The 27,024-nt window shown below is 39.8% G+C and overlaps 1 protein-coding gene across 1 annotated transcript in view; it reads right to left on the bottom strand.

Annotated features, from left to right (window-relative positions):
* Positions 1–27,024, bottom strand: part of LOC101805170 (chloride channel protein C) — an 80,158-nt gene that overhangs the window by 37,166 nt on the left and 15,968 nt on the right. The window contains exons 8-11 of the mRNA XM_027452102.3: positions 24,757–24,854; positions 19,159–19,259; positions 18,495–18,666; positions 16,715–16,886 (exon numbers count right to left, since the gene is read on the bottom strand). Of these exons, the coding sequence (XP_027307903.3) occupies positions 16,715–16,886; positions 18,495–18,666; positions 19,159–19,259; positions 24,757–24,854 (543 nt within the window). The remainder of the gene's footprint in view (positions 1–16,714; positions 16,887–18,494; positions 18,667–19,158; positions 19,260–24,756; positions 24,855–27,024) is intronic.

Raw genomic sequence — 27,024 nt, 5'->3', positions numbered from 1 at the left:
AAGAGAGAACAAAGGACTTTCTTTTCTTTTCTTTCTTTCTTACAGCTAGAGACAATAGCATGGGTTGCAAAGGACTACCTACTTCTTTCACAGGGGAGCAGGAAGCAATTCAGTCACCTTGCCTCAGTTAAAAGTAAAGAGCACTCCCTCTCCTTCCCAGAGATAGGTAATCAATCAACACTTCCACCAAAAAGCCTTGGCTGATGCAGTGACAGCTCCCCCTCCCGTTCCTATCATCTTGAAGCACTGCACTGGCATTAAAACTCACATCTGATTCCCATATTTCAGGTGGCTTGTGATAATTTTGCAGTATCAAAGCAGGGTAAGTAGAGATAGAGTGGCCAGATTGTTTTAAATAGCTTGGCATTGTGACAAATATTAAAAAATGCAAACAAATCCAAATATTTTTCTTTCTTGCTGAGCTCAGGAGATATAAAATTGTTTTCCCATACTGCTGCTTCGAGACAGAACAAGCTCTTTGTACAAACATCGTCTTGAAAGACGCCAGAAAAGGGAACAGGAAGCTTTCAGCAGAAGTCAAGCCCAGGAGATCAAGCAGCAGGAACATCACACAGTTACCATGTTGAACAGCATTCAGCAGTACGAGGCATGGTGCAGGCATCCCTTTCCCTGCGATCACAAATCTATCAATCTTTCTACAACAACACCTGCTGTAGGGAAACAGAGTGCACACACAGGTTATGGTACCTAAAATATCTTACCTGAGTACACTTGCATTTTCTCTCTACATATTGAGGGTATGTTCAGGAGAGTGGCAAAGTATTTAGCATGTTTTAATACTATATCCCCCTTTGATTATTTAGTTTTGCCTCCACAGATGGACACAGCCACAATACAGTTAGCACACTGCAATGCAAAGGTAGACTGAGTTCACATATCCTGCAGATATTTAACAGCTATGGTGGCAGTGACTTCATGAAGCACACCAATACAACCACCATTGAACAAAGGATGCGGAGTGAATTACTGTGCATGAAATAAAGAGTAATGTGAATATACTTAATCTGTCTAAGCCCAACTCACAACTAGGTCAAATATTTTTCTTGGTGAAAATGACTGCACAGAAATATTCCCTTTATGGTCCTTTAATACTGTTTTATTATTATTAAAACTGCTATCTCCTTCCCATTAATTCCCCTATTATTGCACCTTAAAAAAAAAAAAAAAAAAAAAAAAAAAGATTATTCATTAGCAATTATCCTGGAATAAAATACGCAAACTTCCCTCCTAACACTAAGAGGCTTTTGCCCAGAAATTTCTCTCCAATTCAGACAAAGTGAATAGCAGCACATTGCCATTTAATAGACCTCATTAGCTAGAGATTGTTAAGTACTCCAAGCATCCACATTCAGCGAATGCCAATAAACACATCTCTGCCTGATAAGCTGTAGCACTTCTATCCAGGCTTTATACTTTCTCCCTTGCGCCGTCTCAGTTCTGGGTTCAGAATGATAACATCGGGGATGATTTAGGGTATATGCCAACAAGGGACTCGTGGCATGTTCAGCCATGCACGACAGGGGTCATGCAACTGTCCTTTCTGCTTGGACATAGCTAAGGATTTCTAATAACAGCACAGCATTCTTTGAATGTCTTTTTAAACCTAGTGTTCAACTGTTTTATTTAAAAACACCAGGAACATGTCAGTTGAAAGGAAAACAGCAACTGTGGGATTTTAAGAATTGCTTCAGCGTATCTGCCACAACTCATTCACACAGATGGAGACTCCTTTATTGTGGATTCCTTTTAAGGTTATTTTTAAAGTATCTTGCTATGGGGAACTCTTCTGGAATAATACAAGCATTAAAAATTAATATAAAAGCACTCTAAAAAGCTATAAAAGCACTCTAAAACTCTAACTTTAAAAACTCTTTGTGCTCTGAAAACATTCTCAAGTGATTGCTTTAACCTGCAAAGAAGTAATCTCCCCCAGACTACAGGGAGAAAGCATTCATTAAGTTGTGTGGATATCATTACTACTGTTCCAAAAATCGGTGGAAACCCCCTGGGCATGGACAAGAACTGACTACAGACTTGAGAACTCAAGCCATGTGCTCCTCCTTTCTTCTAGCCACAGGAAGCTAAGCATCCAGCAAATGAGACATCTTCCAGAAAGGACAAAAGAAGAGGTTACCAGGAAGGCCAGCCCAAGGAAAAGGCAAACGCAGGCAAACTATGGGAAGGAACAAGTGGACATTATTGCCAACTTTGTAGAGAGCACAAGAGTGTGCCTGGTTCCATGAGAGCCTTATCATTGCTTGCTCATCCCAGAAGCAGCAAACCTGACCACATCCAGAACAGCAAGAACCAGAAAGCTGGCTTTCCAGGCTCCCCTCCTTGCTCTTTATCCCATTTTATCCTTTCTTTCTACCCTCCCATCCTCTAGTGGGAACAGTCAAGCTGGCCTGGCCCGCACCCTCTTCTTTTATTCTCTCAAATATTCAGCAACATTTTACATCTGCTATTGAGAAATTCTGTGGCTGGTGCTGATTTTCCTCAGCACTGCAGCCCTCCTGAGTGCTGGGATCTGTGGGGATGGCTCTTCTCTAGAACACAGCAAAGCAAACACTCAGAGCAAGTGCCTCTGGGTTCAGTGTCAGACAAAACTTCCTCCAAGAGTTAATGCCTGCCAAGCAGAAATGCTGTTTATCTTTGGCAGGCTATCATGGCTGAGGTCATTAAAGAAAGACATGTTAAAAGCATTTTGAGCAATATCTTCTATATGTAAGTAAATTGAAACTTTGGCCAAAACAGAGCAGCTACAGTTGTCCTGAACTCTCACTACAGATGGGAACAGGAGAGTCAATTTTTGTGATATGAAATTTTCTTGGACATAGGTAATACTAAAGCAACACTTTAAAGCAAGTCTGCAGATGACTTAGAGATCAACTATACATTTGAAGCATGAGCACAAAGAACAGATAAAATCATTTCTAAAATGTCAAGAAAACTTTGCATGAAAGTGTAACCCATCACATGAGCTTAAGCTAAGATGAAGCTGTATACACTAATTATAGATTAAGTTAATTGTGATGCTAGTCTAAAGCAAAGTTTTTATAAAAGATGGATTTGATTCCACATCCAAGTATTTAGAGACCTAGAGAAAACCTTATTTCCTTCTTACTGGGAGTTTTCAACTTGTAGAATAGCATTTATTAACAATAAAAGCATACAAAATACAAGAATATACTCCAGAGATCAAATTAGAAATGCTGGGGAAGGGAATTGCAACAAATAAAGATTTGCTCACAAAAGCGCAGTCACTCACACAGTAGAAGTATGCCACTCAGCAGTGAAGGAAAATGAAGAATTCAACAAAATCTGTCAAAACCTTGTAGCTAGAAGCTAAAGCCATTAATGCCAAGGATGCTGGTAATGCAGCAGCAAAGTTCTCCTTAGGGTATCTTGATGAAAATCAAGGAAGCACAAATTAATCCAAGAAACACGATAGATTCAAGTTATCTTATACAAACATAAGGACGCACACAAACCCACACACGCATATATGTGCACTTCATGAGGCTTTATTAGTAGTCTCCCTGTTTAGAGAAGGGCCATCTGCTCCCTGCTGAGAGAGACAAAGTGCAGAGCCTCGGGACTCGTCTGTACGAGGAAGTCAGCACGCAGAGAGCCTGGGTGTGAATTTACTGCATATTAGCTACTCTGCACTAACTGCCCATTCGGGTACTCTTGGCACACCTTAAGTGAAAAACAACATACTTCACCTTCAAAAAGGAGCAAGCCTAACTCACACAAAAGCACTCTGAGAGCTAACTCACACAAAAGCACTCTCAGTAGGTACTAGAAGCACCCACCCAGGGAATTAGTGCCAAGTAACCAGCACATTGTAAATTCACACTGGAGCTCCCTGCAAGCTAATTCTGCCTGCAGACAGGCCCCAGTAAGCACAGCGCTGCTGCCAAGCAAGCCCAGCCATGGCCCAGCAAAATTAGGAACCCATGTGGTCCAGGGCTGGAAGATGATGCAGCCTCTCCGCTAAAAATAGTTATCTGTTCAAACCAGTTCCTAAAAAATCTAAGAAGGGAACAAGTTATACAGAGTATTAGAGGGAAAGAGAAAATAAAGGTGACAAAAATAGAGAAAGGAAGGGGGAAAGTTGGGGCAGCCACCAAACACCAATAACTCTTCAGCAATTAAAAATGATGTTTCATTTATTGACATTCATTCCAAGACTGCATTTTAGGGGCTGCTTTTTAGGATGCAATTTACTCTCTGTGTATATTGCCAGATTTTTTTTTTCCTTTTGATCTTCCGGGTATAGCAGGCTGTGCCAAAAATTTCTTTGCCTAGGGCACCCATCTATGCAAAGCCAGCAGCGCTAATAGACGCTGGAAGCAGTCGGCGCTGACACTTCATACATCAGCAGCTTAGTAAATTGCACCTATTTTTTTCAATATTCTCTCTATATACAAAATATTGAAATATATCATTTGCACACACATGCACACAGACCACAATTAATTTATTAGCACTGTTATTCAAAGCTCTTTAAATATCTTCTTTGTCACCGGAGGCACTTTTCAACAACCCCCACGGTCCTGAGTTTCTCAGGCCTCCACATCATTATAGTCTGTTAGCCACCTTCATGTTAGCTCTGTTTTATTATATAACACATAATTATGCATTTCATTAACAGCATCACCAGGCACAGTACATCAAAGAGAGAAAGGCAGCTGCCCAGGAAATTCAAAAAGATGCAGTTTACTTAAAGCTCACTGTTAAAAACCCTCCCCCCACACACACACTTTTCAATCAAATGGTAGTTAATGTGTTTCAAACATTTTACTCCAGCTCAGAGAACAGAGGCCAAAGAACCTCATTAGAAGCAAGGCTGCTGATACAGTAAATATTCCATGAACCCTTGGTATTTCCAATAATGTAAAAGAAATATCACTAGCCAGCTACACAGTGCAACCCAATTTTCTTTCTTCTACCAAAATAAATAAATAAATTAGCAGGAGATCTGTCTTGCTATTTGCAGTCTACAATGACAAAAAGAAGAAAAAAATAGTATGACTGCAAAATGAATTATGTGAATTATGTGAAAATGTGTTCAAACAGAAAAGCTACCTGACAAACTGAACAAATGAAAGAAAAAAATCTACTTCCTTCCCATGATATAATGACAATCAGCCCGGGTAGAAGCAAACTCTCCAAAAGAAATATTTTGTCATTCTTCACAAACTTATACACACCTAGCTGAAAGCCCTTGAATTTGGAAAATATTTGGGAAAAAACAAGCAGCTGCTGGAGAAGACAACATGTCTGAGAGTGAGTAAAAAAAAGAGAAGGCGTGGGAAGGGACATGAAACCCTGGTCCTATAAACCAAATCCAATGGTTTTGAAGTTAAGGCTGTAGCTAGCACAAAACACCATACCTGGGCATGATTTCCTGGTCTCCATGTGACCAGATTTTGTGGAAGAGTAGACATTTCCCCAGGATGCAACCAGATGCGATCAGAACTACTCCCATTTTAATTTTTTGCTACTATTGATTCAACACACCAAGAAAAACATCATTTACAGTCAACAGAACATTTCCAAAGAGTAGAGCATTTGTAGCCAGCAGAAAACTTTTCATCGTTTTTTTCTTGCTCAGGAGCAAATGCCAACAAGGTTGTAAACTGATGGCTTGACATGAAGAAGGGGAGGAGTTAACAATTCCCTGTTCACAGCAGTAGAGGAGTTGTTCAAGCAGCTTTCTTGAGAATAGGAGTTTATGGAAATAACGTCTCCCAGGATTAAGTTATTTGTATTATGACAGCCATTTGATAAACAATGCAGCTCTGCATTTCAATTTCTTTAGTTTCTGGATTATGAACTGCTGGCCCTTAGTAACCTGTGTGTTGAACACTTGAGTCACTTTAATTCCCACTTAATAATGTCATAAAAATGTTATGAATTGCAATGTTGTTATCATTGTCCACTATTTCCATCTGGGATTATGCCAAAAGAGGCACCTTCCTCAGTATTGATCCAGCTGAATACTCCCTCCCTGAATTTCCATTAATCTCTCCTTTTGAAACTAAGTGTAAAATCTTCCTTTCCTGTGCACTTCACCTTTAAAGAAATCCTTTATAGTTCTAGGACTACATCCATTAACTCAATTCACTTTACTGTATCACCTTATCACTCAGCACCATCGCCGCTGGAAATTTTTGGAGAAGTGGGATGCTGCAATACAGTAAACATAAATCTCTTTAAAAGTCCTGTTAGCCCTGAGAAATTATGCATTCAAGTTCCTTGCTGCTGAAAATGATTATTTCTTGCAGCCTCAGGCACACGAAGCTGTGCATCATGCTCTACAAAGGATGACACACCCAGGGTAGGTTCACTGTAAGGACTTCCTGCCAAATCCCCAGTGCCAGTAGAATTGCACAATTAGCAGGATTCTTGCTTGTATTCGTAACTGTTAACTATTCCAGGCCATTACAACAAGTAGGCAGCTTCTAGCACCCTAGAGCTTAATTACTGCCAAGGCAGAGCACAAAAAAATGTCTTAGCACGGGGTGCATATTTTTTTCTCTTTAAGCAAAATAGTCCTAATTAATCACACTCATTCGTTGCTTTTTAATTCACTTTAATTCATAATGTTCAGTGAGATCAAGCCTCATTTTTCTGTGATGTGTATTTTAATACTTGCATGATTTTTTCTGAAGCCAACTAGTATTTTGTTGATTACTTCCTTGTTTATGGAGAGAACAACTTTTCCTAATTCCAAGACCAAGCACAGCAGTAGGAGATTACTAAAGAAAACTTAGAAATACCCAGAAAAGCTAAGTAATCACTGGAAACATATCAAAATCCTTTGAGTCTCAGTCCTTGGGAATTTGGACAGAAGATGCTATGCAAAGTGGAAATGTTTGATTTCTTGTTTCAGTCCCTCAAGGCCTATAAATACACCTGTTTTGACAGGCTGCAGCAAGGGATGCAGTGATATAGGAAATACTATAGGTGATACCAGCAACTCCTGCCAAGATCCCCTGGAAAGATATCTACCTGTGATTTTTTTTTTTTTTTAATTTGTCTCTTTATCTTTAGTGTATAGTAGACACCAAACCCTGAAAGGATCTTTCAAAGCTCTAAATCCATGTCCCAGGAAGACAGCACTGGTGCATGTTGTGTCAAGTGAACTTTTCATTAACAAGTACAGCATTGTTTTGTATGTATCCTGCTGAATATGCCTTAGCATACAGCAAGCTTACATATTAAATCTAATCAAAACAAGCACTGTACTGTATAATAACCTATTTAAACAACCTTGTACTTTTTTAACCCACCATATAGCAGAATTCCTTGAATTATTATTCATGAGCATTTTTGTGAAATAATAAAGAGAACTGCAGTGAATCTCTGTTATGTTCAAGTAGTGCTAAAACCAACAACTCCTGAGTGCTATAACTCTCGTGGCCCCAGCTCCCAAGGTCTAGAAAAGGCTGAAGAAGGAGCCCCGTGACTATGGTCAGATGAAGACTGGACAAAGGATTTACGAGGTCTCTGTGGATCTTCCTCACTGTTTGATAAACGCTGTATGCCACAGGCTGTGAACTTCATTTCAGCTTTAACAGCAGAAGGAGATTAGACCTTAAATAACAGCAGAAAATTTACAAAAGCTTGCTGTTTCCAAATCTACCATAGGTGATCATTCACTGAGCCTCTAGTTTCTTAAAGAAGTACATTACAAAATCTGAAGTCCTGAAGTGGTTTTCCATCCCCTTCTCTGTGAGAGTAGTTTCACTTATTTTCCAGACAGGCTACTGCTGAAAAATACACAGTGCTTGGAATATGTTCAACAGAAAATAATAGGACTTAATGTATGCAATAGCTTGTTGGTTATGTATTGTTACTCAAATATATAGACAGTTGGGTTTAACTTTTTGTGTTTAAAATGAACAGAACTAGGATCAGTACAATTCTACTGTACATCTCCCCTTCTTTGTTAAGAGGTGACCGTTTACTGTCAGATTAGGAAACACCTTTAAACTCACCATTCAGACTCACTGGGCTCCTTCTGACAGGTAGAATAAGCATAGCCAATGCTTACCCTGTTACGAATAACTATAGGCTTGGAGATTCTGAGAAATTGTTTTGACTAGGATTTAAACTCTTCATTAAAAAAAATATATATATAAAAAAAAAAATCAGACAGCTTAGTAACAGAAAATTAGGCCTTGTCAAAACAGCTTCTGTGAACCATCTCAGGTGTAATCAAAAACGTTAAGTGAGCCCTAAAGTATTTAACTGTGACGGGCTGATGCATTGAACAGTCTAGCTCTGGGAAGAACCTGCCAACTGAGTTTCCAGATAATTAGGCATTTCCTTTGCCTGCTTCGAAGGAAACATTATATGAACAATCTGAAAAACTACATTTGTCTCCACTTTTCCAAAAGATTTTTCTTTTCCCAGGAAAACAAGGTGGAAAAATCAACTATGTGGCACTCTTGTAGGGAATTAAAATGAAGAATCTAGCTATGTGGATGGTCCTGACCAAAACTAAGTTTGATGTTAAGTAACCTTGCTGGAGTGATTGTACTGAACTGTTTTTAAGCATTTATAATGCTGTGTTGGTGTAGAGGAGAGAAGAATTTGAACCTCACTGTAGAGGGAGCACATCATATTGACCAGCAGGGGAAAAAAAAAAAAAAAAGCTTCCTGGTAAGGAAAGCATGTAAGTATGTACCCATCCTAAAGTAAGCATGACAATCTTGTCTCATCTGCACCAATGTCACAGGACAGATGCCAACGTGACTTGTTTCCTGGAGCCGTCATTACTCCCTCACAGAAATGGCTCTCCTCATAGGCAGCCACATGTTCCATATCATTTTCTCTCCAGAGCACCAGGCTGTGGTTGCCCCAGGAGTCCGATGTCCCTTTCATGCCCTTCTGTCTTGAGCAAGTCAGAGGGAGGCACGACCAGAGGTCTCCCAGGGTCTGTGCTGCCAAAGGAGGTATTCATTTCTTACAGTCAGTTCTTTCCTGTCTCTTTGTCTGTTCCCTCTCCAGTACTGCAAACACCCTGCTAGACAAAGAGGAGAAAGGGAAAAATACAACTTTGTACTTTCAAATAAATTCTCTTTTCTTTGAACAAGGGTCAGGGTAAGGAAGAACATAAGGTGGGAGTGGTATAACCAGAGTAGCCTGAGGTCGCTCTTCATGATATATGACCTGAAGCAACAGACAACTCCACCATCCACTCTCTCTACCACCATGCAACTTCTTCCTCTCTAAAACCATTTTGGAAGTTGCACCAGAGGCTACAGAAGTCACCAGTGGACAACAACCTGACAGTTTGGGTGATTTTCTGTTTCTTTTAGAGACGCCAGAAAGCAGCTCAGGTCTGGCTCTACAGGCTGGCTTCAGACACATCCTCAAGCACTCAAGAGTTCTTTCATTACCACTCTTTCATACTTCAAAATGAGAGAATAGCTACCTTTAGGACATGTCCCAGTGGCTACTATTTCTGCTTCTGTTTTGTGCTTCTCCTTTTCCACACGCTTTCACAGCTTCCCCTCTGTGCCTGCCTCCACTCAGTATTGCTTACAACAGCCACACACCTTTACTCACTGCCACCATCATTTGTGTCCCACACCCAGTCTTATTCTTCTTGAAAAACAAACAAACAAGAAAACAGGCAAAATGTTGAAACTGCAAGAACAAAACACATCCTGCCCATCTGGGCAGAGGGGAGGAGGACACAGTTCTCCTTGGGGATCTGCCTCTCTGAAGACCAACAGTAGGCGTCTCCTTCCCACCGACAGACCTTGCTCAGCAGAGCAGCTGCTGGGCTGTATAATCACTTGCTCCTGTTTCAACTGGGTCCAAGAATCAAACAGGGATTTCTGGCCCCGAGCCCCTATTCATTAGAGCAGCCGGTTACATGGGGTTTTTAATTTAAGATGATAATAAACCCCTCAGGCTAGAGAAAGAAAAAGAAAAAAAAAAAAAAAAAAAAAAAAAAAAGAGGTAGCTTTTGTCCCAGAGATAAATCATTTTCACAAAGTTTGGAAAAAATACTATTGGCAATATTCTGAAGGTTTTTAAGTTAAAAATATAACAGAACTTAATGGTTTCAGATGCTTTTCTTGACAGTGTAACAGAAAAAATGCCTTTAATTTGGAAATTTGGAAACAAATTAAATTTGGCAAAGAAATAACACATAAGACAGCCCAATTGCATTCTGTAATTTGAAAAAAATTGAAAACAGATAAGATACTGTGAATTAAAAATAACTTCTGCACATTAAATTCTCATGAACTTTCATTAAGGTTTGTATTACACGTCCCATATGTACAATTCTATGTTGTAATACACTAGATCACTTTATTTATAAAATACCTTTAAAGCTACTGTAAGTTAGAGCCAGAAAAATGACTATATAAAAATGTTATCTTCTCACATTACAACCTCGTTTCCAATGTGTGTATTTAAAGCAGAAATGCAGTCTCCATTTCAATATTTCAGATGCACAACTGAACTTTCTAAAAGTTCAATGCCAATTGAATCCATGTATAATTCAGGCATATCTATTTATTTTACTGATAAGAACCTGGTGCCAAAGCTGAAGCAGCTATATGAGAGATGAAGCTGGATTCTCTTCTAATTTGTGAATTACCTACAGACTAACCACTGTCCTATGGTTGAAGTTCTTCTTTACGGATGATGAATGAATGAATCAGAGGGGACTTGTTCTGACTTTCTTGGGCTGAGTTCACAAGGCTATCATCCAGAAAAAAAGGGGGTTGTTCTGTTTTTCCCTACAAGCACACATTTTTATGGAATGTTCCCGTGACTTGACAAATTGTTTATCATCCCTATAGAGCAGTATTTCTTAGGTTAAAATCCAAAAAGCTTTGGTTTGGAATGCTATTGTGGTGTCTCATGAGAATTTTAAAATTGGATATAGGCTGGCCTCTCAGATTCAACTACATCTTTCATGATGCATCGTGCATTGCCCCCTCCTTCCGAGAACATGCTAAGGAAGTCTCTTTGGTGTTTCATGGGAAATATTTCATCTCTTACAGAGAAATGATAACATGAAACAACAAAGCTCATGGCAAGATATTTCAAATAGCTTTTGCTTTATCTTTGTTTCTCAGGTGTCCAGCTTTTTGATGAAAAATTCAAGGTTTTCGTGAAATGAATCTGAAATCCTAATTTTCAGTCAAAAATAGAGTAGAAGGGATTTTTTTTTTTTTTTTTGTGATCATTCTAAAGAGAGTGATGCTGAAAAAGCAACCTACTGCAGACTTCAATGTTTATAGTCACTCCCACCACAAAGCTAAGTATTGAAGAAACTTTTGCTGTGTTTTACCATAAGATTTTTCACTTGAACAAGAAATTCATGTATTTCAAATCAGTCTGTTCTCCTGCTTTCTGGTAGACCAAAAGCACCCTCGATGTTCAGAAAAGTTTTCTCCTCACACCTTAGTGAATGACAATCTTTATCAACAAAAAGATGGCACTTCGGATGGCACTATGAGTGTGGAAGTGAGCCCCCTTTTCTTCAACTAGATGCTACACCACATTGTATGTGATGAAATCAAGAATGGTTTGTTTTAAGACCAGAAGGTTTATTAAATCCTTTAATCTGTCATCTTGCAAAATATCATGCATTTCCTGTAGTTATTTGTGTTCTATTTGTCCTGCTGTTCAGGACCTGCCCTGAAGAGCTGTCACAGACTGAAATTTAAAACCCTCCATTTCCTGAAGTCCACTCCACAGCATGATAGTGCCACAGCTCCTGAGCCCCTTGTTTGGGGGGTTAGCTGCTCCTCCACTCAGGAAGAACGCAGGGCTCCTGTAAGTAAGCCCAGCTTTGAAACAGCACTCATTTTGTGCATTTAGTAATTAAAAAAAAAAAAAAAAAAAAAAAAAAACTAATACAAACTAATACAAACTAGGGGAAACACATTACATTACAGTAATGACAAGTTCATTACAGAAAAGCACATGCTCTGTAGTTGGGAATTAAGGGTGACTTGAAGTCAGCTTGTTCAAATTGTATTCCTACTGTCCCCTTTTCTTACTAGAGCAAGATGCTAAGAAACCTACAAGCAAGTGAACAGGTCTCACATAAGGCACAGTTTGCACTGAAGACACTTTGCACTTCTGCAGGAGCACCTCCTTGAATAACATCCAACTCCCTTTGCAGGCTCTCCTTGTTGCCAGCACAACAGTCCCAGGGCACTCACAAAAAGAGAGGATGACAAAAAGCACCCAGATGAGAGCACTGTTTTGTTGCTGCACGTCCTGTGAGCTCACTCTGATCTCTGCTCCCAGCTCAAAGAGCAGAAGGGACAAGGGGAATGCAGGAGGTCCAGGTAGTAGGAATGGCCCCCATCTGAACAGAGGTGGAGGCTGCAGAAGGCAAAAAAGCACTAGTATTTTGCATGAGGAGGAGTAAGGAGTAGTACCAGCAGAGCAGCTGGATCTGTAGGATCACAGAATGGTTTGGTTTGGAAGGGACTTAAAGATCCCCTAGTTCCAAGCCCTCTGTCATGGGCAGGGCAACTGAGCAGAGCAACTGAGCCACTAGCAATCCAATCCATGGTTCTCCTGCACTTAGAAAGGGGAAGCTGAGGTGGAAAATAGCACATCCAACTGCTGACAGCATGTCAAAAGGTACGGCTATACTGACTTTTTCTTGCTTCCCATTAGGTAAGAAGAAATCCTAGAATGTACATATAGTAGCATTTACATTTAATCCAAGTGTAATATATACCACAATTTTCTTGCCCAGCTAATGTAGAAGTTACCCACCTTCACCTGTAAAATAGAGCTCTCACCCATTAGCTCAGGCCTCACTTAGGAGAAGAAAAAAAAATTGAACTGATGACAACTTTTGGCCCCTGATGGTCTCTCTTTAGCAACAACATAGACAAGCCAAGCTTGTATCCTTTAACCACGGGGCAACACAGCTGTCTTGTGAAAACCTGGACACCAGGCAGATTTTACATATGTTTTAAAAGTCCTATGCTTACTTTTCTAACATCTTATATCACCATTCTGCTCATCCTATAACTTTTCTCTAATTAGTTGGATAACATTGAGCTACAGGTTACATCATACCTGCAAAACAAGGTGTGCCTCTCATACCTACAGTAAGTGCCCATGGCTGACGCTCTACTTAAATTTCTCTTGAGAGGACTTAAGAGTTGCTCTCTCAGGGGAAGCGAGAAGCCTAGCCACAGAATTTGCAGTAATATATCCTGCCTATAATTTGAGGTAAGCACATTTTGTCTGAATTAGAAGTACTAAAGAAATTCAGAGAGAGCAAAGAGGTTAGGGTTTAATTGCTTCTACCTGCTGATACAGCTATTACATTGCACTTATCCAAGATGACCTGTATCCCTGCTGTGAAGCACGTCAGAAGTATATGTTACAACTGATGCATCCAAATTATGAAAAAAAAAAAAAAAAGTTAATTTTAATTTCTCGATGAAAAACCTATAAAAAAAAAATACGAAAATTCCAAGCTATAGGACATCCAGTAATGTAGATTAATATGTACCATGCTCCACCACCGTGCTTGTCCTGAGGTAAGTATCAGAGAGCACAAACAACCTTCGTCCCTGATCCTTCCATACTGCCTTATGAATGAGCTGACTTTGCATACAGCTTGTTAGTTCTGCCATTTACCTTTCATAATTCTCAGACCCACCATCAGATGGTCATTTTATTTCAGTAGCAAGATACTGCTCGTTAGCACCAGCCACTCGTTCACAGCAGCCACACCTGCCATTAGCTAGAGAAGGAAGGACCTTAGGCAATTTAATCCCCTATGTACATTTTCCTCTGGCTTATACAATGACATGGCATTTCCCCGTCCAAATCCTAAGGAACATGCTGTTTTCTCTTTTATTCTACATCTGTTGAAAGACTGATATTTCAGTGTTTCACACTCAGAGGAGGTTTTTGAGTCTTAACCTTTTCACAATTTATCACATTCCCCATATCCATCAGTAGAGATCTTGAGAAATAAATCAGACCAATAAACTGATATATTGCTTTAATTCTGTTTGAACAGAACTGGCAGGAAAACTGAGAGAATCAAGGCTACTTTCCTTCATGTGTGAACAAAAAGGAAGACAACTCATAGGTCAAAGGACCCAAATCAGTATAAATCAAGCCTCTTTCTGAGGCTGGCTGCTGAACAGCTTGTCCATAGGAGCATCACCATTACTGGATAAGAACACTAATTCTAGGCTGGCCCAGTACTGTCCTTTCTCTTCAAGCCAGTGTAATGTCTTTTCAAGGCAGCATGATTTAGAGGTAAAAATACAATGTCCTGGACACAAACCACACCTTGCAGGAAGATGCTATTTCTCTTCCTATATCTAAAGCCACCAAGCTCAGGACACAAAACACAGACACAAGAGACAGAAGGCTGCGGGAAAGCACATCATAAGGCTGGTCCGTGTGCTCGCCAAGGAAAATGTCACCACATCTCCTGTTTGCCACAAAGAGCTGAGGAGGATGAGAGTCGAGTGTCAGCATGGGGGGTAGAAAAAGGCAGCCAAGAAAGAAGAGGTGGGCAGATGCCTGTGGGGTCTGCCATGAGAAAAAAAGAAAGCATTTTACAAACCTGTTCACTGCAAGTCCCACACTCATAACTGTTTCCAAATGGAAGGCCGCGTGAAAAGCCAAAGCAAACATTCTCAATTCTTTTTGAACCCATCAGACAATATAGGAAAAATATGTGCATTTTATGGTTTGAGGGCACAACCTTTTAATTATGTTTTTGCATTGTCATGTCCAAGACCTTTTTTCTCCTCAAAAATTAATATTTCCTCAAGCAATGCAGCTATTTATCTTGGATGAACATGAATTGAAACACAATCTCCCTGTGCAGAAAGAGGCACAGAAGAGTTATAACATGACACCTAGGGGAATTCAGAACACATTGCAATGCAATCCTAATCATTTTTCTAGTGCCTTTTCAACTGATTTTTGTACAGCTCTCTTAACAGTTTCCAGCTATTGTTTTGCACGTGCTGTACATGCATGCTCAGGGAACTTAGACAAAAAAAAAAAAGAAAAAAAAAAAGAAAAAAAAAGTACAGGTAATTGGGAAGGCAGGGAGAAATTGAAGCAAATAAAACATAGGTTTTTTCCTCTCTACTAGAGCTGAATTAAATGTGGTTCTGTCATCCAAGACCAGCAAGTGTTCTGGCACACATTCACTCCTCAATTCCCTGCAATGAAGCACAGCCTCATGGGCACAAAGCTAAGGAAGATGTCAGTCAGCTGCTTTTGCCCCTGAGGACCTATATCTGCAGCAAGACCCTAACTTAATGTTTTATAAACAATGCTTCAATTAAGATTTATTGAGTCATTGCAAGAAAATTCAGGGTAAAATTTCTTCTACTTTGGAAGACACATTACAGTTAGTGGCAATTGGAGCTCTCAGAAACTTACACCTATTGTTCAGGCATCAGCTTTCCACACTTCAAGTCTTACAGACGTTGTAGCTGGCCAACAAATCATTCAGATCTTAAAAAAAGATGCCTAATAGCAATAGCATAAGCAAAAATAACAGAGTACATTTGTTCTTAAAGGCTAAGCAAGTACTAAAATATCACAAGGACACTGAAGGAGGAGTGTTTCCATAATCATTCTAATTATTCTTTCACAACAGACAAGTTTTTATGCACTTACACCACCTTTCAAGTTAAAACTTCACGGAAATGCTTCCTACACAATTTACACAGCCTATCACTAAAATGACCCCAGCTCCGAGTGAGTGCCGATAAGCAGCCGCTTTATCAGATGCTGCGCAACAGTGTACTAGGAGAGAAAATCCCCACTTGGTCACTCTGGGTGAATTCCGACATCTGCAAAGATTTTAATGAGATCTGTTTGGGCAGAGGCAGCCAAGACTTGGTTTAGTCAGAGGTGAAATTTCCACATTGTGAAAGCTTGCCCTTGTGACCTCAAAATCACTTCTGTGTTGATTGAGCTGAATTTCAGCTGCACCTTACAACTCACCATCCACAGGTGTTGCAATCAGGGAGGTGCAAAGAACCTCCTCTCTAATTATAAGGCCGTTCTTTGCACTTCCTTTAGCTTTCAACTTTCAGAGGTTTGCTTTGAAAGTATTGCAGTGTAGACTCAAAGTGGTCTGCTACAAAAGGAGGAGGGAAGGAAATGTGAATGTGAAGCATGTTGCAAGGGAACCTCAAAAATTTGAAATCTATAAGGCATAAATTTACCAGAGAGACCTGAGAAGCCTCCCTTTGCATCGCTTGCCCATGCTACTGCAAATCCTTCTCTCACTGTCCAGAAGGCTATATTCATCCCCAAAATAAAAAGATGCGCTTCACAAGGCCCTCAGTCCCTCGCAGAAGTCAATTCACAAGCCAGGCTGTGTGGTCTACTATTTTTTGTAATCTGGAAGAAGAAGAGATGGTATATTCTGCTTCCTTGTTTGTAAACTGCTGGAGCCGTTACCGTTACTGTAACCAAAAGATGTTTGAAAACAGAATGGAATTGAAAGGAATGGAACGGAATGGAAAGGAAAGGAAAACCTCTCCAGGTGAGCTAGAAATAACTAGGCCAAACATTTATTTCTCTGTGGTCCAATGTGTGTGGGACACCATCTGTGGTTCATTTAGCTGCAGCAGCAAAAGCTCAGCACAACCTCGGCCACACAAACACCTGAAAACATACTTACCATTATAACAGTGAGGGAGATGGTGAGTCTTGACACTCCACTGAAAAAGGAGGCAGCCCCAATGGCAGCAAACAGACCTGGATCAATCCATGCTCCATATTCATTAGTTTGAACACCAAAAATGGAAACAAGAATCAAACCAATTATTCTGCCATACAAAGCTCCTGTGTACCTGTATGTGAGAAGAAAAAAGAGCAGTCTTTTTGCCAGTGATCCTGTTTTCTGGAGGTGCTTCTAGTAACTTGCTAGTCCCAGATTTAATCACGAACTTCTGTAACAACTCCTTTCCCAAAAAAAGCTCTAGCTTCCTTCCTTATTATGAATGATTATTTAGTTCCAATCACTAGCAGGAAACTGCCAAATTTGCTATAATTTGAAGAAAAAGAACTATGTGCGTGTGTTGCTTAATGTTGTTCAAAGCCAAATGAGAATAAATCTTACAGGAATACAGTCAAAAGTACAGATTACAGATGTACGCACAAAACAAACAAACAAACAGAAGAAACACTTTTGGAGCTCCAGCTTTATATAATTTCTTAAAACTAAGTCTATGTGCATCCCATAAACCTGGCAATTAAAATATTACAACCACATAACAAATGGGGAAATGGAGTAATAGGTATTAATGACCTGCCCAAAGCTAAGCAGGAATGAAACTGTGAAGAGAACCCAGGAGTCATCATACTAACCATGTGCTACACTGAAGAACAAAACCAAAATTTAGCACAGCTGAACATGTAATTTCTGGGGTGAGATACAGCATTTAATTCCACATGCAATTAAATATACATTTCCAAGTGTCAGCCCATTAATTGCATTTGCACAGGCATTCACCTTCCAGGAATGGTGAATTATTATTATATATAATATAGGCACATATGTGATATATATTAGCTGACTTGGGGAGCTTCATCTCGCACTTTTACTCTCCCTCTTTTTTTTTTTTTTCTCTCCCATTTATTCATACAGTTGATTCATTCTATTGTTAGATGCAGTTCTAAAATGGTTACAAAAACTAGCTTATCAGGAGCTGGCTGAAAGACTTGACTATCAATATCTACACAGCCTACTATGCCATGCTTCAGCAATCACTACATATCAAAAAGTGGTTTAGACATCAGCTTGGAGAGGAAAAGAGGTGAAAGAGAGGGGCTACTCAGGGGTATGGAAAAGAAACATGAGTTTCTTTTCAGAGTTTTTTTCGGCATTTGAATTGCATCATGCCAGATACCCACCCTCCTTGATATCCAACCTCCAGCCATGACTCCTTGCTCACTGAACACTTCAGTATGCACATCGAATCTCTTAACATTACAGTAAGAACTCTGCTCTAGTCTACAACAGCTTTCTAAAAACTTACAACAAAAGACCTAACAGCAGTTTTCTCCAAAGTCTAGGGTGTTGATGTCCAAGATTAAGATTCAGGCTATTATGTGCATAAGAAACAGATGAAAAGTCTGGATCTGAACCGGTATTTCTACAGTTACAGAGATGGAGCCAGCAGTCGAGGCTGGGTCCCCAAAGGATTCAAATGATCTATGCTGGAAAGTACACAGTTTTGGCTATCATTCTTCTACTGCTATTCTCAGATGATTTTTCTTCATTTGTTTCCTCAATTTTAGCCTCTCTTTCCAAGCAAACCATCCTGTTCTACCTATACAACCTCCTCCGAGCAATTATAGCTTTGCTATTGCCAACCTTTCATCTTACCACTCAGGTTGTTTCTACTCAACACAGGCCTTTTGTATAGACAGCTCAAACCAAAATGGGCAAAGCTTACAGCATAGGAATAACCAGGCCACTGGCAACAGCAGAACCTGCAGTCCAGCAGCTGAGGATGAAATAAAATGCCAAAGCAGTGCAGAGGGATGTGTATCCAAATTCCTCATGAGTCCCACGTTTAAAAAGATATGTGATCCCTTGCTTCCCATTTTCAACTAGAAGTGCAGCAGCTGCAACACAGAGGAAGAGATATGGAGAGATATAAAACAACAAAAGGATCCTTTACAAAAATCCATGCTGAATTAGTCCTCATTTGCCTAAGCATGATAAAAGTCAGAAAAGTATAGAAATCAAAAATAAGTTTGAGTTGACATGACAAGTTATCTGAGGCATTTTCAGGAAAACAAGGAACATTATTTGTTCTTTTCAGTCTGCTGTGTGGTATTAATCTTGAACTAAACAAGGAGAAACAGCAATCAGTTAAGCCAATGAATGGCAACCATACTACTTCAGCAAGGCTCTTTCCCCATCCTTTTCAGAGGTAATTCAGAAACTTCCAAGTGTTCTGAGCTCAAATATGGGATTTAGTTCTGACACACCCCTCCAAAGGGAGCACTACATTATTTTGAAGAAAACCTATGTTACGAGTAAATATACTTGGATATCACGTCTGGTTACATACATTGTTTGTTTTCTGGTATCAATCACTTAGCTTTCCTTACCTTGATTGAAGGTTCGATTAGAATATCTGACTCCATCTGGACCAATCCATGATGTGCTTGGTGAACAACCATATTCTGAAATTTCCCTCTTGAACAGATTTCTGCTTAAACATTAAAAACAAACAAAAAATCTAACTTACCTTACTGACCATACAGCATGTGTCTCTTAGGGATACATTTTACACAGAAAGCCTACTTTCCCTTTCATCTCCCAATTAAGTTGTTTTATTCACTAATACATCTAGTTTATTAGAACAATTTATTAATTATTCCATTAAATTAATAAACCTGGTTTATTAATGCTTGTGTTCCTCTGCATAAAGCTGCTGAAAACCAAAATTTCCAAAGCCAGGAATCACATTGCACTACCTAAAACTGGGAAAATGGGGGGAAAAATGGTTTAAAATGTGCAGCCTGGCCTTGATCTCCTTGTACCATTGTAACTGTAAAACAGGATCAACAGACCAGAATTTTGTCACTCCTGATGAACATTTCTCTGGGTAAGCACAGCATCCCAAGCTCACAAATGTATCTGCAGATGGACAGGTTAGTACAGGAGAGCACCACAAAGATCAGGAAGGACTCAGAGGTTCCTGTCTTCCACCGCACTGCAGACTGTACCCAAACCACACCTAAAAGATGTTTGTCCAGTGCATTCTCAAAACTCTCCCTTGGTAAATACTGGCACCAGTTATTTCAACATCAGAAAACTTGCAACTCAGACTGCCGGTTATCATGCTGACTATAACCAGACTTTTGGTACAGCACATCTATTCCTGGACACTTTCTCAGTCTTGGTCATCTTGAGCAATTGTGTCCTCCAAGCAGGTATGACTTTCTTCTGTGAGTCTGGGAGGTATCCAGCATGTTTTGGACAGCACCACAACCCAGACAGTAACAATATGAACTCTGTTCCTGGAACAAGGAGCCAGAGATCTGTGGTATTTGACCCACCTGATCCCTGCTCAGAACTACAAGGGAAACTTAAAATGCAGCCAATATCTAGTACAAGAAAATTTCTTCCAGACCCCAGATTGGCAACCAGAGGAACACAAGATACTTCCCCAATCTTGTATTTGCCTTTTACATTAATCCAATCACTCAGAGAACATATTCCAAATTCATAATGGTCAATTAAAATAAATAAATAAATAAATAAATAAATTTTAAAAACTTATTTACTCCATCCTGCTTGAGAAATCAAATGATTGTGTAACCCACTTCTAGCAAAACCTTAAGTTCCATACAAACAATGTCTTTACTACCAGTAAAGGAGTATACACAAAAACCAGCACATCTCAGAGGTAATTTGAAACTTGCAGTGATGTCAAAATAGCAGAGAGAGAAACAACAGGAGAAAGTTTTTACAATTAAAACACATGGTTGAGCAGGAAGAACAAAGAACAGAGATGCAGGATTTGTTTATGCACAGGCTTTTGTACCACTGACTCTTTCAGTTTTAAATCAGTAAATCATAAAATCATAGGATGGCTTGGGTTGGAAAGGACCTCAAAGATCACCTAGTTCCAACCCCCTGCCAAAGGCAGGGACACCTCTCACTAAATCAGATTGCTCAAAGTCCCATCCAACCTGACCTTGAACACCTCCAGGGACATGGCATCCACAGCTTCTCTGGGCAACCTGTTCCAGTGACTCTGCCACCCTCTGAGTGAAGAAGTTCCTTCTAATCTATAATATTAATCTCCCCTTTTTAGTTTAAAACCATTCCCCCTTGTCTTGTCATTATCTGATTGAGCAAAGGGTTGCTCTCTGTCGTTTTATAAGTCCCCTTCAAGTACTGAAAGGCTGCAATGAGGTCACCCCGGAGCCTTCTCTACACCAGGCTGAACAGCGCCAGTTCTCTCAGCCTTTCTTCATAGGATAGGTGCTCCAGCCCCTTCATCACCTTTGTGGCCCTCCTATGGACCCACTCTAACAGATCCACCTCCTTCCTGTGTTGGGGGCCCCAGACCCGGACACAGCACTCCAAGAGGGGACTCACCAGATCGGAACAAAGGGGCACAATCACCTTCCTACCCTGCTGGCCTCTCCTCTGTTGGTGCAGCTCAGAACACAGTTGACCTTCTGGGCTGCCGGCACATATTGCTGGGTCATGTTGAGCTTTTCATCCACCACAACCCCCAAGTCCCTCTCTACAGGGCTGCTCTCAATGAGTTTGTCTCCCAGACTGTGCTCATATCTGGGAATGCCCCAGCCCAAGTGTAGCACCCTGCACTTGGAATTGCTGAACCTCATTAGGTTCACATGGGCCCATTTATCAAACTTGTCCAGATCCCTTAGGATGGTATCCCTTCCTTCTGCTGAATCAATTGCACCACTCAGCTTGGTGTCATCTGCAAGTTTGCTGAGGATGCACTTGATCCCACTGTCTATGTCATTGATAAATATATTAAATAGTACCGGTCCCAGGACAGAACCCTGAGGTACACCACTCGTCACCAGCCTCCACTTGGACATAAACCCATCAATCACCACTCTCTGGGTGTGACCTTCAAGCTAATACCTTATCCACTGAATGGTCCGGTTATCTTATCCATATCTCTCCAATTTGGAGACCAGGACGTTATATGGAACCCTGTCAAAGGCCTTTCACAAGTCCAGGTAGATGACATCGGTCAATCTTCCCTTGTCAACTGATGAAGCAACTCCATCATAGAAAGCCATCAAATTGGTCAGGCTTGATCTACCCTTGGTGAAGCCATGCTGGCTGTCTCAGATCACCTCTTTGTTTTGCATGTGCCTTAACATTGCTTCCAGGAGGATCTTTCCCATTATCTTCCCAGGCACAGAGGTGAGGCTCACTGGTCTGTAGTTCCCCGGGTCCTCTTTTTTATCATTTTTGAAAATGGGGGTCATGTTTCTCTTTTTCTAGTCACCAGGGACCCTGCCTGACTGCTAGGACTTTTCAAATACAATGGAGAGAGGCTTGGCAACTAGCTTCTCCTTCAGGACCCTCGGATGCATGTCATCAGGCCCCATAGACTTGTACCTGTTCAGCTTCATCAGGTGGCCTTGAACTTGCTCTTCACTTACAGTGGGTGGGGACTTTGCTCCCCCAGCTTCCATCTACAGGTTCAGGGAAACAAAAGACTTGGGAAGCCTGACAGTCAGTGAAGACTGAGGCAATGAAGTTGTTGAGTACCTCAGCCTTCTCCATGTCTGTGGTTACAAGTTCACCCTTCTCATTCATCAGAGGGGCCACACTCTCCTTGGCTTTTGTTTTCTGAGCAATGTTCCTATAGAATCCTTTCCTGTTATTGGCATCCCTTGCCAAGCTCAGTTCCATCTGTGCCTTGACTTTCCTGATCCCATCCCTGCACATCCACACAGCATCTCTGTACTTTTTCCAGGCCATGTGTCCCTGCTTCCACTTCCTGTACATTTAATTTTTGCTCCTAAAGACAGATTTGTCTCTGGTATGGATGGGAGTACTGCACTGCTACACTGCACGTGCTTCACCAGGACCTGCTAAGAAGAATGGGAAGGAGCCCATTATTCCTTTACTACCTCTTGCCTCCCCATGTCCTCCTGTTCCACATTCTCCTAGGAATATCTGGGGCTTCTGGAAGTATTACAAAACCTTATTGCAAGCACAGGTCCAACATAAATTAATGAAGATAAGCTATGCTAGAAGGAAGTACTGTCATACTGGCACAGCCACATCCAGCACCATCTGGAGCTGCAGCTGTTGTAATGTTATGGTTTAAAAGAAGAAAAAAAAAGAAATATATATATATATGTATATATATATATATATATATATGCACTTCACTGAAAGAGTTGGATCAGTACAAAAGACAAAAACAAGCATCTCAGAATCTTTTTGTTACATGGTTCTTATTGGATATTTTAAAGCAGCAAGGGTACCTATTACCCACCTGTTGGATACTTAATGGTTAATGATATTTACTTGTCCCTGGATCACCGATTTTAAATTTCACGTTAAGCTGTGATGAGCCAAATTTAAATGATCCCAACTAAAATCTCATGATCGCAATCATAATTCTCTCTCTAAATTTCTAAGAACAGGAGAAAAACTAACAAGCTTCTTATCAGTGTTCACTTTTGTACCTTATTACAGGTTCACTGGAGACATTATCACTACCTTCAGCAGATGCATGGCCTTGCAAAGTCCATGATAATTTGGTGCTTAATTCCCTTCAGATCTATCCATTTTCAACAGGATGTACTCTAAAACTTGCAGCCACAGCAAATGAAAAATTGGCATTAAGACAGTTTAGCCTCTAGGTTGGATCAGCCTGACTATTTTTCATTCAGAGACTGACAAACCAAAAAAAAATAAAATTATCATGGTTTCAGATGTTTTTCTTTAGAGTAAAAATAGTTTTGCTTTGAAAAATAACATTTTGGAAGCATTCTGTTCCTGAAATAAAAAGGATGTTGTGGTGAGGAAGAGAGCTTTTCCTGTAGCAAACCAAAAAGCCATAGTCCCTAAGTCAAGGTACTAAGTAGATGACAAAATTTGCTTTTATAAAAAACATGTAAATATGTAGTATAGCAGACAATACTAAAAAAAAGTATTGCAAGTCAAATGCTAGTCTAGAATTGATGGCAAGAATGGGGAAGTATGTCTGCTTTCCATGTACTTAAATAAGCTGTTTGGAGTCCAGTCACCAATGGCAAGTTATTCAGCACTTACTATCCATATCATGCACTATAGGATGCTGCCCACTTGGAAGGAGGATATGTAAGACTACAAGCTGGTAGCGACCATTTGCAATGACTGTGAAACCAAACCATTGTTTCACCTAAAATCCAAGCTATTCCTTTTCTGTTTCCTCTGGATTCCTCATAAGTATTTCTCAAAAAGGATACTTGGACTGCAAAACTTGTAACAAATTCAAGGACCTTTTCAGCTGTGTCACCAATAAAATCCCTAACAATTCAGCTCCATATTCTCTGTCTGTTTATTAAGACAATGTTTGTAATTCTAAGGTCCCTTATTACAGTTTGTGCTGTACTGGCACGCACCTCTGATGTGTTCATTACCGGTTGGTGTTCTTATATAGATGACTGATCATGTCCCTCAGCCAGCAGTAGCTGACAGAAGCTGAGAATAAACAATGTTTTTCCTCATTACAGCTTTCCAGTCAAAGCACAAACTGATACCTATAGGCTTATGAACCTATATAAATGGACTATATATGTTTTAATGCAAAATTAGTATTCTAAATTGAAAATGTACTTGGATGATGCATACAGTCACATTTCAGGCTCTTTTCATTTTTGCACTCTCCTTTGTTTCTTCATTTCTCTGTTTTTCTTTAATTTGGCATGGTTGCAAATGTTTCTCGCTAGAAAAGTTTGTGTGATTAAACACCAGTGATTAATAGATTGTGTGATTCTTGTCTCTAGGTTATTCCATTTTAATATTCAATTCTGACAGGCCTTTGATTTTTTTTTAATCCCAAATCTGTAACATTTAATGTATAAATTGTAACAACTGAGAAAAAAATGTGAATAATTATATTTACACATTGTAATTTTAATTGCATGATAATTTACGTATTAATTTTAATTAATTGAAAGAGCTCCTGATGACTTCCCCCCACTTACATTTCTGAGTTGTTTCTCAGCTGGCCGTCTCTCACATTCATGACTGGAGTGCAGGAGAAGAAATACGGTAAATATACAGTAACAGTCGTCGTACATACCTGCAGGCATTCAAATAATCAAATAAACTATCGTGAGACATAGAAACAGAGAAAAACAAAAAGAAAAGTGTCTAAAATCACTAGTGCCAGCAGTTACCAAAAAGCAATTGTCCTTGGGGACTTGCCCACATATCCCATATCAGCTGTTGCCTGTGGGAAAAAAAAAAAAAAAAAAAAGGGCCCGGATTCATCTAACTTAATGCATTGACCCATTGCAACTTGGATCTCTAGTTGCAGTCTCTCTCTCTGTAGCCATCAGAAGGCCACGGCTACCTCCTGAGCAAGAGACCTGGAGCATGCTGGATGCTCACTGTGAATCCAGCCTCTCCGCCACCCCATTATCTCCCAAAAAAAGGATTTGGAAAAAAAATAAAATCAATAGACATCTAGAGAAAGATTATCGGAACACACAATTATACTATTGTTATAAAACAGCTCAGGTAGAAGCCCTCAAGCTGAGATTCAGCTGCGTGCAATTGTGACTAATTTGTCTGACAATTGTATCTCAAGCATTTGTTTCTCTGTATCTCCGAGATTATAAACTTACAGGCAGAGCACTTCTAAAAGAGATAGGTAAAACTGGGAGAGGTTTGGTCTTCACAAAGCTTAGGTCAAGTTTTGTTTCTGAAAACTTAACTCTGGGACAGTTCAAACCCAGGTCAAGTTTTTGCCAAAGCCACAAAGTCCAACAGCAGCTAGGACAGCTAGAAAAGAGCCAGTGGCTAAAGATTTAAAGCAGTAGCCTATCTTCACAGCTAAACAGAAAAAATATATATCTTTTCACTTAACCTTTTAAAGTTTTGACAGCTTAATATATGTGTATATATGCATATATCCTTAAATTGTTCACCCTGTCCATGGAAACACTAAGCTTTTGAAACAGAAGCATTAGTCAACAAGATTAAAAAAAATAAAAAAATTAAAAAAAAAAAGATAGCTCTGCCAGATTCTTGGCAAAACTTTATCTACACTGTGATTTCCTCACAGAGAACAAGGTGATGAATTGAAGAGAAACAAATGCAGGCCAAGGGGCAGAAGGGCACTTAGGAAGACGGCTTTGCTTAATCTATGGGCTGAAGATTAGATATTCAATTCCAGTCAAAGGAATGGTACTCCGGGTTATGTTGTGGGTGTGGAAGATACCATGATGGGTTCTTTCCAAGTTTAAATGCAGACTGGTTTATACAAGATTATTTTGGGTTAAAGTCGCTGTGACATAGTTTCTTTCAGTTGCTTGATTATGTGAGTTTATGAGAAAAAAAAAAAAAAAAAAAAAAATTGTATGGTTCTTTCTTAGATCAAATAGTTTCTTTCCTGCCTTTTTTTAATTTTTTTTTCCAATTTATAATAAAATAAGGACTGTGACCTGAGCAGGATCCCCTAGAGCTAATAAAAAGGAAAAACAGTCTGAACAAGAATTCATGCTACAAAAGTAATGTGGAAAAATGTATGTCTGTATGTTGTTTATTTATTTATTTAAAATGACGAAGGCAAAATATATAAGTTGCAAAGCTTTTGTAATAATTGCAGCCCACAAAACACGTGCTATTCTTGCAGTTTCAGGTGTGATCTGGCAAGGTGCTCACCACTCCATGAACTTTTGGAGTCAGTAAGGTGACACTCCTAAGCAGGATAAAATAGCTTCTACTGGGCATTTGCTCTATGTCTGATACTGAATCTTTGACTCTTTGCTAACTAATCTCAAGTTTAATCCTACAGTATCTTCTAACAAGCTGGGTCATGCTGGCTTCTGTTGTGGCATGTTGTTTTTTTTGTTTGTCTGTTGTGTTTTTTTCTTCTGATTTTTGTTGTTGTTCCAAAAAGTAATAAGGAACTGTGTGTTTTTCTAAGTAGCTTATGTAAAGCTTTTCTAGTGTATTATGAGAAAGCCAAACTTTTCCCAGTGGTAGGGGAAGTGCTGTCAAAAGCAGAGCTCTGGCTCCAAATCATTAAAACAATGATTGTTACAAACCTGACCTTTCACAAACCGAGATCCTTTGGAAACCATTTAGTTTACACAGGACTAATGGGAGTCACACAAGGAACTTCACTCCTCATTCTGATGGACTGAAAACTCACTGCTCAGGGATTTTTCTCATGGTGTATCACTGCAGCACCCAACAGCACAAAGTCCCAACTCCTCCTCAAGACCTGGGAGCAAATTCATAGC

Source organism: Anas platyrhynchos, chromosome 2 (genome assembly GCF_047663525.1).
Source record: "Anas platyrhynchos isolate ZD024472 breed Pekin duck chromosome 2, IASCAAS_PekinDuck_T2T, whole genome shotgun sequence".
Taxonomy (NCBI): domain Eukaryota; kingdom Metazoa; phylum Chordata; class Aves; order Anseriformes; family Anatidae; genus Anas; species Anas platyrhynchos.
This window is presented reverse-complemented; position numbering and strand designations above follow the sequence as displayed.